This window comes from Ambystoma mexicanum, chromosome 8, assembly GCF_040938575.1.
Source record: "Ambystoma mexicanum isolate Mex_15411 chromosome 8, UKY_AmexF1_1, whole genome shotgun sequence".
Lineage (NCBI taxonomy): Eukaryota > Metazoa > Chordata > Amphibia > Caudata > Ambystomatidae > Ambystoma > Ambystoma mexicanum.
The window spans coordinates 1,660,979,494-1,660,994,791 of record NC_090929.1 but is presented as its reverse complement, the minus strand read 5'-3'; the positions used below and the strand labels follow the sequence as shown (position 1 = coordinate 1,660,994,791).

General features: G+C 49.5%; 1 protein-coding gene across 2 annotated transcripts in view; it reads right to left on the bottom strand.

Annotated features, from left to right (window-relative positions):
• GRK5 (G protein-coupled receptor kinase 5) overlaps nucleotides 1-15,298 on the bottom strand; it is a 555,873-nt gene that overhangs the window by 65,584 nt on the left and 474,991 nt on the right. The window contains exons 6-9 of one of the 2 annotated variants that reach the window (XM_069611930.1): nucleotides 12,609-12,701; nucleotides 2,855-2,918; nucleotides 1,654-1,794; nucleotides 731-921 (exon numbers count right to left, since the gene is read on the bottom strand). In XM_069611930.1, the coding sequence (XP_069468031.1) occupies nucleotides 731-921; nucleotides 1,654-1,794; nucleotides 2,855-2,918; nucleotides 12,609-12,701 (489 nt within the window). Of the gene's footprint in view, nucleotides 1-730; nucleotides 922-1,653; nucleotides 1,795-2,854; nucleotides 2,919-12,608; nucleotides 12,706-15,298 lie in introns of both variants that reach the window. The other variant, XM_069611931.1, reaches the window with a different exon arrangement.

Below are 15,298 nucleotides of genomic sequence, written 5' to 3'. Positions count from 1 at the left end.
TACGTGTTTAAATGGCACAAAAAGCAGAGCCCGGCAGCTTTACACAACACTAAGAATACAGAGTGCATCCATGGGCCCGGGGGCAGAGCAGGGCAGTGGGCAGCCCCCAGTCTGTGCTTAGGCCCGAGTGGAGAGGGGCCCTCAGCCAGGGCTAAGGGATGTTACTGCGCCTGTCTCCACAACACTGAGGGGGCATGAATACAAACGAAATCGCCTTTGCATGACTCTCGCTCCATAATTACCAAACAAAACTAAAAACTGGGAATGCAGATGGCCGCTACACAAATTGTATCGTATCGAGAGTGGCCATTCGAGGGGAAACCAGGGTTGGGGGGCACAGAGGCCACAAGTGAGGGCCGAGCAAAACATGGCGGGACTTGAAAGGGGCGGCGCAGTCGCCTGGACAGGACCATGAGCGGCCGGTTACTGGGAGACAGTAACCTCATGTTCCTGGCGACCTGATTGGCACCAAAGAGAGAGAGAGATGCCAGCCAATCACAGCGCACCTGCATGTTTTGTATAACAAAAAAGGAACATTTATCCACAGAAAAATAAATCAAAATTTTAATTAAAAAAAAACAAACATTACCACAGACAGCACCCCATTTCAGGAACAGCCTCAACAAGGGCCGAGGGCCCCAACCCAACTCGTACTAAAGCCATGGACGCCCGAATGACGTTAACATGTGCACATGTAGGTTTTGGTGTGCAGTTGGGGTGCCCGTCTCACCTGTATACAATGTTCTCCTTGTGCAGGTCCGCCAGTCCGCACAGGATCTCGGCTGCATAGAAAGAGGCCCGCTCCTCCTCGAAGCCCGGGTTGCCCATGCTGTAGATGTGGAACTTCAGGTCCCCGCCGTTCATCAGCGTCAGGACCAGGCACAGCGCGTCCTTGGTTTCATAGGCATAGGCCAGGTTCACCTGGAAAGGAGGGAACGTGGACAATGACCGCTTGCCAACACAGCCTCTGCTACTGGGACGCAAGTTCCATCCAGAGCAATTGACCACCCCAGGAGAAGACTAAGGAGGTGCAAAAAAGGCCAAAGGACATCACCTACGCGCTCCAAAGGGGCGTGCGGGGAGGAGGGAAAAGACTCAAGCGCTTCGCAATCCACTCCAATATACTGAGAAGGGGTCCCCAAAAATGTCCAGCAGGCAGCTCTAGGCCATCTACCAGCCTACAAGAGTAAAATGGGCGTCTAGCCCGTTAGATACCGCAATAGTCCACATGTGACTAAATATTCTGCTGCGGCAGTGCCTGAAGAGCTTTGATGCCGCTTGTAACCGCTGGCCAGGATTACGCCCTTTTGTGAGGGACCAGGTGTCGAAGCACATTCCACAAAGGACCCCAGTGTGTACCTAGAAGAGGCCATCGCATTCATTGCTTTTGCGTTCGTTTTGTAGGTCTGAATGGTACATCTGAAGGTCTTTTAGGAAGGCCTCTTGGCAGGTGGGACGGTGATGGCAAAGCCTACCTGGTCGTCAATGCTGCGATTCTGGAGAGCGGTCACTATCTGCCTTACCACATGGGTCAGGAATCAAACGTAATGCTTAGATCACGGCGAGGAGATCAACGCCTTGCGCTGGGCCAACAATGCAGCCCTTGGGATTGGGCCATACACAAATGAAGAGCACGTGGCGGAGGGTACTCACAACAAAGCGGCTCGTGACTCGCTCCAGGATCTGCTTCTCGTTCAGCGCCATAGATTCCCCTTTCCGCTTCTTGATCCGTTTCTTCTCCAGTCGCTTGCAGGCGTACATCTTGCCCGTCGCACGAACTTGGCAAGCGCAGACCTGACGTTTAAAACACACACACAAAAGAGAAATTAGGTGGATGAATACACTAGCCCTAACAGAGCGGCCGCCTTTGAAAGACACCTGTACCCTCAGGCCCAGGACCAAATTACAGACTCTGCAAGACCTAGTCCTGCAGCCAGAGAACCATCCACACTGCACCACAATCCTACAGAGATCCAGAGACGGCACAGTGTTCATTATCAAAGCTTCTTCTCCAACCCTTCACTAGTGGCAAACAACTTCACAAAGCCTATAGTGTAATATTTATCAAGGCAACCTTCACAAGGAGCCCAAAGTGGGATATTCATGAAGGTTTTACCCCAAACCCATCATGAGGTCAGAGACATAACTTCAGAAAGCCCAGAGTTTTATTAGCAGCGTGCTTTCTCCTCCGATATGGAATAGTGCCATTACTGTCCATACAGAACCCTACTGAGACATTTCAAACCAGCAAGAGTTGATCCAGTGTCTCTGAGACCGAGGATCCCACCCTAGCAGATTCCATTTTCTATAGTGTGTAACAACCAACAGACGCACATGCACAAAGGTTCACCAAGGGCATTTTGTTGCATGAAACTAACAAAGACACACAAGCCCTTTTCTTACAGCACAACAGATTCCCCCTAAACGATGAAGGCACTGAAGATTGATGGGCTGTCCCACATTCGGTTGGCGCCACAGTCAGGAACACAGAAGACGGGCAACAGTAGAGTAATCTACACAAAAGCGAGGCGACGGCCAACTGCTCTAGAGCAGAACGGTTCTGTGCAGGGCCCGGAACACCCATGAAAGCCAACAGCCAGCTGAATCTGCATGAAAGGTCACAAGGACCCCCAAGAGGACCACCTTTCCAGCTTCTCTCCAGTGCTTGCATAGCTACAGCTCGTGTGTTTGGCTACTTCACAGAAGTATCAGTTTTAGCTGGCCACTTGAGCACGACAGTCACTTCCAAATGACTAGACGAACCGTTGGTTAAAGGAACAACTAAGGACAAGGGAACCCAAGCCCACTCACCCCAATTCCCACCCGGAAAATGCAGAACTGTTCTTCCACTCACCTCTCCAAAGCCACCCTTTCCCAGCACTCGGTACTGCCGGAAAGTGTTTTTAGTTACTGGTTGCCTGTAGGACAGAAAAAGAATGGAAACTATATTATACCAACAGACAAGCATGTGTACTAACTTCTGAGCCTCTGAGGGCATTTGGTTGCCCCTTCAACTCAAGAGCACAACAGAAACCTTAAGAGTGTCCCAAGTATCTTTGAGCAGGAGCCTGGTTACCCAAAGGACCAGAGTCCCAAATATCCACAGGGCCGCCGCGGCCTTCTCTGATAAAATTATTCCAAGACGGTAAAAGCCGCTCATCACAAACTGTGGTTTCCAATGTTGACCACTATGACTAGGTGTGCCCTTCTAGCCCAGCCTGCATCAGAGCAGTTACTTACAATGAGCATGGACGCTGTGCAGCACATGTCACACTCCCCAGACACAGAAAGCGACCACCAACACCACTCGGGTGCTGCAAACATCCCATTATCAAACGGCACGAGACTCCAGCAATGAAACGGACGAGATTTTTACAATCCTATTGTTTTTTAAACAATTTTCAAACTCCTTTTTAATGTCAATAGTTCAGATGTTGATACTTTTTTGTTTACAATTTCACTTTTTAGGATCTCATTTCTTTTAGTTATAATCTTAATAGACTAGACTTAGGGTAAAGGCGTGTTTTAAAAGCAGATTGTCAAATCGTCCCATGATCCCTAGAAAGAGGACATGTATTATCAGTCTCGAGACTGTGTGAAAGAGATGACCTGCAAGACTATCTAACCATGGGAAAACTACAGTGAAACGTTGCTCGAGTTCAGACCCAGCCACAACCACTTCAAATCATGGTAATGGGAGATGTGAAGGCGCCTTCCTCATAACTTGCAGTCAATCCTCACTAAGAAGCAATACCTACCCAACAAATGAAGGACAGAGTACAGCTCTTTTGCAAGCATGTGCAATGAGAAAAAACTGTACATTGGTTTAGAGGGTTTAAACAGGGGTGTAAATAAATGCAGGACTATTCAATCTTGCCTGGGGTAATTGCCTTCACCTCCATTTTAGCTGAATAAATGTGTATTTGTTCTGGCTGATCTGGCAGTGGCCAATCATGTAGCCGGGAGGATAGCTTTCTACTGCAGCAAGCTTCTATATGGCTTATCTACCTCGAGTTTCTGCGTATACAAATTTGCTACTCATCTCGTTACTTTTCTTTGTATATAAAAAAAAAAATGTTATTTCAGTCCCATCTTTATTCAAGAATTCTTATACCGTTTCTGTCTGCCATTGTGTCTTCTCTTGATGACATCACTTTGCACCTATCAGATCTTCTTTACAACTCCTCTACGTTCATTGGTGCCTGCAATTCTCCTGCTACCACTGCAGTACGAGGGTGCATTCGCTGCGGTTGTCTGTATTGAGAGGATACCTGGTGTCATGCACAGTGTGTTCCTGTTATTCATCCAGTATGATGGAGGTGAGGGGGCGGAGTCTATTAGTGACGTACACGTCTGCTCCTCTACAATGGGCATAACGAGGTCACTGCCTTTTGAGGTCCTTGGGAGAGGTGGATTTGATATTCACAGAACATAAGGTGTCATCTACAAAAGGAGGCTGCTTTGAGCGAGGTCGTGGAAGGACTGGCAGTGAATTTGCTCCTTTAAGTTATGTATTGCATTTGTTTAACACCCAGACCCGAGGGTATGACAGTTTGTACAGAATCAGTGAGATGAAGCAGATACAGGATAATGTCGGGAGTAGCGGCAGATTATTCTTATTTGTTGAAAAAACAGGGTTTCACCAGTTTTCTGAAGGACTAACAGGAGTACTCATTCCTAATGTTTGGCGGTAGAGAGTTCTAGAGCGGCAGAGACACAGAAGCTCGCATCAGCTGCCCTTTCTACTGAATCTGCGGGGTGAGAAAGCAAGGCAGGAGGAGAATTGTAGAGGTCACACAAAGGGTTTACAGGAGATGTTGTTCATGAGATAAAGAGCGGCCTCTTTGTAAATACAGCGGTGTGCAAGGGTCTGTTTTAAATTCGATGCAGGCTTTGATGGGGAGCCAGTGGACATCACAGCTGATGATTAAGATTTGGTCTGAGCGTCCAAGGCCCAGGGCTCCTCGAAGGGCTTTTTTTTTTTTTATATATATATATATACACACATTGCAGCTTTGCAATATTTTTGGCGGTTGTGCCTAGGAGCAAAACATTGCAGTAGTTAAGTTTGTTGATAATGATGGCTCTAGCCAGAGTCAGGCAGTGGAGGGAGTGAGAGAGAAATTGTCTGCTCAGGGAGATACGTTTGGAGGTGTAGGCTGTCTATGACAGGGCATTGATGTGTTTTAGTCATGGAGAGATCAGTGTCAAGGTGAACACCAAGGGTTTTAACCTGTTTCAAGACAGGAATGTTGGAGCCGTCAATGGTAAATGGGGCAAATGATGGGTCCAGGATTTTCAGACAAAAGGGGGAGCCCACAATGAGCAGCTCAGTTTTGTCGTCATTACACAGTTCTGCACAGTGCTGTATGTCCTGTTAATGGACTCAGCATCTAGGGAGTAATTTCCTGTGATGGGGTGAGGGGATCTGAGTTTTGTCCCCAAAGTTTGTACAGAGGATGCCTTCATGGTCAAAGAGCTGCTTAGTGTATGTGTTGTAGAGGGTAGGTGGGACTCCAGGGGAGCAGCAATGGTATCAGAGGAGTCACTGATGCAAACTCTAGAGGAACGATTGCTTAGGAAGGACTTCATCCAGGATACGTCATCAGCGCAGAAGTGGAAGTTAGTAGACCGATCTTGGCAAAGTATATCATGGTCAATCAGGTCGAGAGCAGCGGATAGGTCGAGGAGGATGGCGAGATTGCCAGAGTCACAAATAGTTTAGATTAATTTTGAGGTCTAGCAGTGCAATTTTGGTGCTGCGTTTGGGCCTGAAACCAGATTGTTTCGAACCTAGCAGTTGGTGTTCTAGGAAGAGTTGCGTTTGAGAGTAGGCCTGCCAATTCAAGGTTTGAGGATTAAAGGCGTGGTGGTGATGGGACAGTAGTTGGTGGGAAAGGTCCAGAGAGGGTTTTCTTAAGGAGTGGAGGGACTATGGCTGCTTTAAGGCAGGAAGGGACAGAATTGGTGGCAAAGCGGGCGTTGATGAAGTCGGTGATGGTGGGAGTCAGAGTAGTGGCAAGTAGCTTGATAATGTGGCTGGGCATGGGTCTCCCTTACAGTTGGATAGTTTGAGTGTACAGATAGTAGCGAGTACGTCTGACTGGGACACTAGGCAGAAGCTGAAAAGGGGTTCTGAAGGAGGTGTGGGATGAGGTGAGGGAGTCAACTCATTCAACGCAGGCAGCAGAGCTGCGAGTTGAGATTTTATGGCAGAGATTTTGTCCTTCAGTGAATCGTGATGTGAAGGCGTGGCAGGGTTCTTGAGTGGCCCACTGCTGACACATGCTGCAGGGTTTACAAGTGTTGACAGAACTCCATTGATGGAGGTCTACTTTTGGAAGACTGATATAGAGCGGTGCAACGAGGTGGGCCATGGTGAGCGGCTTTTACATGTGCATTGCTTTTATTAGTAACTTAGTATTTAAGGTACTTGCGATATCCTGCTAGAAGTTTCGCTGGCATTTTAAATCGTTTTTAGGGCAGCAAGCTGCTGCTTTTACAGTATGCAAATAGTCCTTTTGCGGGTTTAAGCTCTGAAGATTAGCAGGCTTTAGTCGCCATGTGGCTGACCACTTCAGCTTTCCTGAGGGGGTGCTCATCTGCGGATTGTGGACAGGGGCTGTGGACTCTGTAAATGGAGGTGGGCTCCGAGGAGCACAATGGCAGAAGTGTTCATCTTGGAGGGCTTGTGTTGGCCTCTTCGGTAATGTGCGCTGTTGTAGGTTTGAATGGCTTGATTAGAGGAGGGAAATGGGGGTGTGGCAGGTGACTGAGGAGAGGGCACAGATAATGAAGTCAAGGGTGTTGATCTTGCATTTGGGGGTACAAGAGGACTTTGCTATTCCTTCATGGACCTGGCTGAGTGTTTGCCTTGTAGACTGACGTCTCCCAAGAAAATGATGGTCTTTGGGCTGGTGGTAGAAGCCGGGTACTTCAGTCCTATGAATAGGCTCAGTGAAAGACTGGGTGTCTGAAATGAAAATTAATGAGACGGTGGGAGCGGGTGATCAGCAGGTCCAGAGGATGCGGAACAGATTGGAGAGCATGAGCTTTTGACTCTGCCTAAATGTATAGTAAATTTAGCAAAGTCGTTTTCTGCAACAAGGAGGTTGCAGAAGGTTTGAGAGGGGTTAAAAGGCATGCTGCCTGCCATGTCACACCACGTTAGATGCCCATGGGTAGTTGGTAGCAGACAACTAAGCACTGTAGGTTTCCATAGCATCTATTGATAACTGGATTTTATACAAACATGACTAGATAAAAAAACATTACGAGAGACGGTACAACTTCTAAGTTCTCTGGTCTGTATTAGGTCAACGGGGGAAGGCAACGTTCAACCTCAGCTAATTGGAGAAGACCGAGTCCTTGCATTTGGACCTCATTGCTACCAAAGGAGAATGAACTGGAGCCATAGAAAAGGTTGGGAAGAGTTTCCATGACAAGCTGGGGGGCTGGTCCCATCACCCGTACTGGGCGACCACCCTTGCAGTGGTGGTGGGATTCCACCATTTGGAAGTGAGTGAGCCCGTGCGTACATTTGTAATGTCACTCTGTAAAATCAATTGCTTGTGGGAGCTAGTCAGTGGAGCCATTTCATTAAAGGCTGGTCTGAAATAACTTACTACAGGGTGCTTGACCAGAAGGAGTGTCCAATCAATAATCATCATTTAACTTGAGTGTGGTTGGAGTGGCAAATATGCGGCGTGGAGCAAAGGGGCCAGTTGGAAATATATTCCTGGGGGTTATTTCTGACAGCGACCAGCAAGTTGCAAGCAACGCACTTGAAAACGTCAAATACAATAGTATTCTGTACTAGTAGGCAATTAATATGCTTCTCTGAGCATTGTATTTTTTAAGCCCGCGGTAGCCACTGATCTCTGGCCCTGGTGTAGGCAAGGGGGGCACACTGCCACCCACACCCGAGACCAGCGACAGTCCCCATGGGAACCAGCACCCTCCCCTCACAGCCCAGCTGAATAGGGGGAGAGGCACTGCATCTGTAAATTAGAAGCGCTGCTGGTAACAGGAAATGGGCTACACCCGATTACTTACTATACGCCTTTATTGGAGAGACACAGACACCAAGGTGGATTTTATAAGAACCCAAACAGTGACTCTCCATTTATAAAAACAAAAACATGTTTTACCTTTCATTAAACATTCTTATTCCCCTTCTAAAATCCCCCTGATGGGAGTGCCTTCAAACTAGGGGTCAGCCCGTCAGCCCACCGTTCCTTGGAGGGGTCACAGGGAGACCCTTCGAGCAAAGACTGGCTAAGCAGGACTCGTGCCTGCCCCCTGGACCCACCCACTGATGCATGAGGCCAGGAGATGGCCTCCGTGGGTGGCCCGACCACGTAGGCAGCCTCAGGAAGGCCACCACCTTCTTCCGTTCCCTTACGCCAGGGGTCCTTACCCCCCTCTCTACAGGCTTTCCCCCTTTACTCCCTTATATACTATACATATAACCTACTTAACCCTGACCCTACTTAATATTTCCCATAATCACCCTTGCATAACATTTACCCTACTTCACATTTATTGTACACTTTCATACATCCCTACAACAAACAAAGACTGATAAAAAGACATAACACGTTATATGACAATGGGGGCGACTGCTGCAGTCAGTCACGTCCTTACAGTACCTTCATGGGTCCGTCCTTGGTTGAGTGGATTGTGTTGGGGCCTGGCCCCACAGTTTTTTTTTCTTTCTGGGTGGCCCAGTCCTCCACGCGAATCCAACCGAAATCACCCTGCGCGGGACCCACGCCCGAAATGGACTTTGGCGTGGCCCTTTGCTTACACGGGGTCCGCCCATTCACAATGCGGCTCTGGGCACAGTCATCTACCTGGGCGGCAGGGGGTTGCCCACGATTCTGACATCCCGCACCCCTTCTATGCCTCCAGGGGGTCCCCCCTCCCATAATCCTACACTCACCACCATGGTCACATGGTATGTTGGATCTTCTTGGCAGCCCCCGTGGTGACAACCAGTGTCATTTCTATGACCTGCAGCACGTTACAATCTTTTGGGAGCCTCCTACCCCAACAAATAATTGTCAACAAAACCACGAGTCTTCACCAAGAGGAAGCTCAAGACCCTCCTCCTCAAGGAATGGCTCCACCCCAGCACCTGGGGTCCACACACTCTCCACCCTACCTGAGACTGGGTCAGTCTGCTCCCCACTGTTTCCTCCCCTGGGTGCTTGTAGATCGCTTTGTGCTAAATTGCCGGCCCTGCCCAGTTAGCTCCCCGCTCCCTTTTCTCTGCTCCCTCACTGTGGTCTTCCCCCTATGATTGTAAAGCGCTCCGTTACTTTCCGAAGCTGGGGTCCACGCTCAATAAACTAACGCCCTAATAATAAAAGAGGGCATTGGGCAGCAGGGGCATGGAAGTCTGGCATTGGCACCCCTTAAAGCACCGACAAGAGAAAGTCCTGCATCCACAAAGGAAGCGACTGGGTGCGTCGATGCGAGGACCTTGCACACTGCTTCAGTCTCAGGCAGCGCCTGCTGCAACCAATATCATCTTCATCACCTCTATGGGTCTCCACAGGGATCAGAGGACACCGAGACTTCATCAAACTGGGCCTATGATCAATTCCGACTTAGAAGCTATTTTTTAAATGAGAACAACATCTGTGTTTAGTAGACAAGACCTCCAAGGCACACAGTGGCTGCTCACGCCAAGCCCTGCAGAGTCCCACAGCCTTGCACGCCCCTAGACACCAATCCCACAGCCTTGCACGCCCATAGATACCAACCCCACAGCCTTGCACGCCCCTAGACACCAATCCCACAGCCTTGCACGCCCCTAGACACCAACCCCACAGCCTTGCACGCCCCTAGATACCAACCCCACAGCCTTGCACGCTCATAGATACCAACCCCCACAGCCTTGCACGCCCATAGATACCAACCCCACAGCCTTGCACGCCCCTAGATACCAACCCCACAGCCTTGCACGCCCATAGATACCAATCCCACAGCTTTGCACGCCCATAGATACCAATCCCACAGCCTTCCACGCCCATAGATACCAATCCCACAGCCTTGCACGCCCATAGATACCAATCCCACAGCCTTGCACGCCCGTAGATACCAATCCCAGAGCCTTGCACGCCCCTAGATACCAATCCCAGAGCCTTGCACGCCCATAGATACCAATCCCACAGCCTTGCACGCCCGTAGATACCAATCCCACAGCCTTGCACGCCCACAGATACCAACCCCACAGCCTTGCACGCCCGTAGATACCAACCCCACAGCCTTGCACGCCCACAGATACCAATCCCACAGCCTTGCACGCCCGTAGATACCAACCCCACAGCCTTGCACGCCCGTAGATACCAACCCCACAGCCTTGCACGCCCGTAGATACCAATCCCACAGCCTTGCACGCCTACAGATACCAATCCCACAGCCTTGCACGCCTACAGATACCAATCCCACAGCCTTGCACGCCTACAGATACCAATCCCACAGCCTTGCACGCCTACAGATACCAATCCCACAGCCTTGCACGCCCGTAGATACCAATCCCACAGCCTTGCACGCCCGTAGATACCAACCCCACAGCCTTGCACGCCCGTAGATACCAACCCCACAGCCTTGCACGCCCGTAGATACCAACCCCACAGCCTTGCACGCCCGTAGATACCAACCCCACAGCCTTGCACGCCTACAGATACCAATCCCACAGCCTTGCACGCCTACAGATACCAATCCCACAGCCTTGTACGCCCATAGATACCAATCCCACAGCCTTGCACGCCCGTAGATACCAATCCCACAGCCTTGCACGCCTACAGATACCAATCCCACAGCCTTGCACGCCTACAGATACCAATCCCACAGCCTTGCACGCCCATAGATACCAATCCCACAGCCTTGCACGCCCGTAGATACCAATCCCACAGCCTTGCACGCCTGTAGATACCAACCCCACAGCCTTGCACACCCGTAGATACCAACCCCACAGGCTTCCAGGGCCACAGATACCAACCCCACAGCCTTGCACGCCCGGAGATACCAACCCCACAGCCTTGCACGCCCGGAGATACCAACCCCACAGCCTTGCACGCCCGGAGATACCAATCCCACAGCCTTGCACGCCCGTAGATACCCATCCCACAGCCTTGCACGCCCGTAGATACCCATCCCACAGCCTTGCACGCCCGTAGATACCAACCCCAAAGCCTTGCACGCCCATAGATGCCAATCCCACAGCCTTGCACGCCCGGAGATACCAATCCCACAGCCTTGCACGCCCATAGATACCAACTCCACAGCCTTGCACGCCCATAGATGCCAACCCCACAGCCTTGCACGCCCATAGATACCAACCCCACAGCCTTGCACGCCTACAGATACCAATCCCACAGCCTTGCACGCCTACAGATACCAATCCCACAGCCTTGCACGCCCGTAGATACCAATCCCACAGCCTTGCACGCCTACAGATACCAATCCCACAGTCTTGCACGCCTACAGATACCAATCCCACAGCCTTGCACGCCTACAGATACCAATCCCACAGCCTTGCACGCCCGTAGATACCAATCCCACAGCCTTGCACGCCCATAGATACCAATCCCACAGCCTTGCACGCCCATAGATACCAATCCCACAGCCTTGCACGCCCATAGATACCAACCCCACAGCCTTGCACGCCCATAGATACCAACCCCACAGCCTTGCACGCCTACAGATACCAATCCCACAGCTTTGCACGCCCGTAGATACCAATCCCACAGCCTTGCACGCCGGTAGATACTTAGGGCCCGATTCATGGAAGTGTTTTATAATGGAGCAAAGCCAAAGCAAAACGTTCTGTGAATCAGGTCCTTAGCGTCACTAACCACCACTCTATCGTCACTGGCATTCAATGGCTTACACAACCAACTATTTTGGTTCTTCGTCTATTGCCAATAACAAATGACTTTTTTAAGAAAATGTAGAACCAATGTTTTGCCAGACTGAATTACTTCGCACATCAAGACTTCTAAAACATTTTAGACATCGGAAAATGTGTGCTTATCGGAACAAAAAAAATAAACCTGCTTTTTTTATGCATGAAAACTTTAGCATTCATTAAAATCTTCCAAAAATGTAACTGATAAAAAAATTCTTAATTGGAATTTAAAAAAAGAGCAAGTAATTACAAACATGAATTGCCTCTAAACATAAAAGAAATATCCGTTACATGCAAAGCACCTCCGGGTCATATTATATAAACATCTCAAAACAAAATGGATACAGAAATGTGTGTATTGCCATGCCATGCATACTTCCTGGAGGGGAACAGACAAAGTATATGCCAGCAGTGACTTCAAGTGGGGGTTCCAGGTACAAACACACGAATGGAAACAGAAGCCCGATGCATGGTATCCACAACACGTAAATATGGGCTGAGTGGAACAGTCAATATTGGTCTCATCGTTGGCGTGATGGCCTTAAGTTTAACCTTCGCTTTTACATAAGAGAGGGAGGGAGGCTGTGGACAGCTGTGTACCCATTACTTCAGCATGACATGGCAGGCACCGGCTACACACAAAGCCATTGACCATTCGAAACAAGACACGGTATTCGAAGTTTCTTACCTTTCCAGCCACTTCCACTGCAGGAAGCGGTCAAAGTACATGCTGTCCAGATACTCCTGGAAGGGCTCCCCGCTCAGGTAGTCATAGGTCGATCTGTCTCAGAGGAAAACACGGCATGGATTTTATAATTATGATCTCGGTGCTATGCATACAGTGCCACGTGGGGGAAGCATGTCAATAGTGGGTCACAGGAAAGGAAAGTTCCACTCATGAGCAAGCTTGCCTACTACCAACTGTGCTGGCTCCGCTCTGCACTAGCAGGTCCAGGCAGAGTAGAGCTCCATCCAAGCCAAAGGATGCATAGTAGACCGGTGGCCTTGCCGAATGGTGCAACTGAGGTGTAAAGCGAGGGGGAGGAAGGGGCGGAGCATATAGCCAGGATCCCCTAGAGCTTTGATACTCTTCTTTTATGCTGCCCCTTTCATCCTTCCACCTGCACTTCCTGTATTCATGCGCTCTGCCATCTTTAGTAATGAAGCCCACTCGCACCGCAGATTCTCACGGCAAGATGATCATCCCGCATCTACATGACCCTCCGGAATGCGAAAAAACTACTTCTAGGCCCCATCACTCTCTCCATTAAAATCTGGACTTCCATTGCTACCCCCTCACTGCTACCCGGGTCTTCCTTCCCACCATCGGTGCACAAACGTGCCGAGGCCCTGGCCATCTCTTCTACCTTTCCTGGGCCCTCCCCTGGACCTCGAGGTCACAGTACTTCTGGACCAGCTGTGTGTTCGAGGCCCTCATTGATGCTGGAACCCTCATCTTTGCCCCTTTACTGCTGCATGCAACCTCTGGTCTCCCATCAATGCCTCCTCTGTACACGGAGGTCTTGCTTATAGCAGCTTCTTCTGTCCCACCTGACTCTCTGCCTATGCCACCAATTTCACCTCTAAAATGGCCCACTAATGCCCCAGCAATCTCAGTCTATGTCTCCATTTCCAGGTCCTTTCCTTGCTATCCTGAGCCAAACTCACCAGTCATCCTCAAGCACCAACCAGCTATCCCATGCCTCTGGTCCATTCACATCCTCTTCAATCAATGAATTCACCTTGCCCCTTCTCTGCCATCTTCCACCACACCTTCCAAACAAGCCGCGTGCCTCATATGAAACCTTTTCCTTTGCCCCTCCCCCTTTTAAAGGTCCACCTCATTTTCTCCAGCCTTTTCTATCACAAATTCTTGACCGACTGCTTCATTCTGAGCTCAGTTTTTAAAGTTTACTCTCAGTCCTCACTTTCGCCACTCAGTCTTTTTACTTGTGTTCGTACCACAGGGACATTATTCCTTCCTGCCCTTAATCGTCTGAACCTCAGGTCTCCATTTTAAAGTCTCTTCCAGCCACTTCTCAAAGGATGGTCCCTCAAAACTCCCTGGCCACCATGCAATTATCTTTCGGCCTTTATAATTGTACTGCCACCTTACTCCAGCTTCCCACGCGTTCCACTGGTTTCTACGCCACATATTAGCATTTTCAATGCATGGGTGCTGTGCTTCTGCAAAGATCCCAACTGAAGTCACACAAATCAATGACTTGCATACAAGTCTTGTTTGAACTATCCTCTACCTTCAAAACATTTTCATCCCCTATATCTGTGGGAATGCCCTCCGGTCTGGCAGACCTGAGGTCTGTGATGAATCGCAGGATTTAGTCTTTTCTCTCCAGGGGGAAGCCTTTCCCTGTGAGGCTAGGGAGCTGAACCCACTATGCAACACCCTCCCAAGGGGTACAGGCAAGTAGGACCTCACCAGGAGAGACTCCTGCCTTGGGGACAAGGACTCCTGTTCCGATGAAGAACTCCCCAACCAACCCACCTTTAGCCTATCAATACCACCTTCCAGAAGAAAACATGAACAAATTGGTATTTGTTATCCTTCTGTAGAACCTTGGAGTCAACCTGAAAAGATCTATGTATGTGGTACAGAGACAAAGAAAACCACTGAAGCAGCACGGAGGACAGAGGAGGACATCGACATTGCCGGGGATGCGCCGCGGTAGCGTCATGAATCTGAAAGAATGCGGCCTGGGAATGAGAGAAGCCTGGGAGATCTGAATCAGCTGTAATGTGGAGCTGAAGGAGACAGAGATGCATGGCTTCATGTACTGAGAAGAAGCTGCCGTGCCAGTCTGGGCATTTTACCCTCAGGAAAACCTAAAGTACGAGAAGCTGTCCAAAGGGCGGCCGAGTGAGGGGTGGTGGTGTGAACGAAGGCCGCTGGACTTGGGAGTCCCCAAACACAGACCACTTACCTGAAGGCACCACTAAGAATGCAGAATGGAGAGGAAAACAAAGAGCCGCGAAGCCAAGCTGAATCACTGAAGAAGGCACTGTATGAACTGCAAGCCCGGTGATGCAATCCTGTTAGCAGAATCACCTGGCGGGGGACCGAAAATAACAAATGGACTATTCATACGCATCCCAGTAAGGGTCAAGTATGGGAAGTATATAAGAGTGGGAATCATTACTGGGACACTCCTACTTGTCCAAATAAAGACCAAGTATTGGAAATACCTAAGAGCGAGAGCTAGAATTGGAACAGTTATATATTTCCTAGACAAGAAAAGAGTTGGACATTGAGTAAAGATAAAGCCTCAAGTTGATCCAACAATAGAAGAGAATTGCCCTGAAGTAAAGGGGGGATAGAAATAAATAAGATCACATAAGAGAAGATTAAAACAGAAAGAA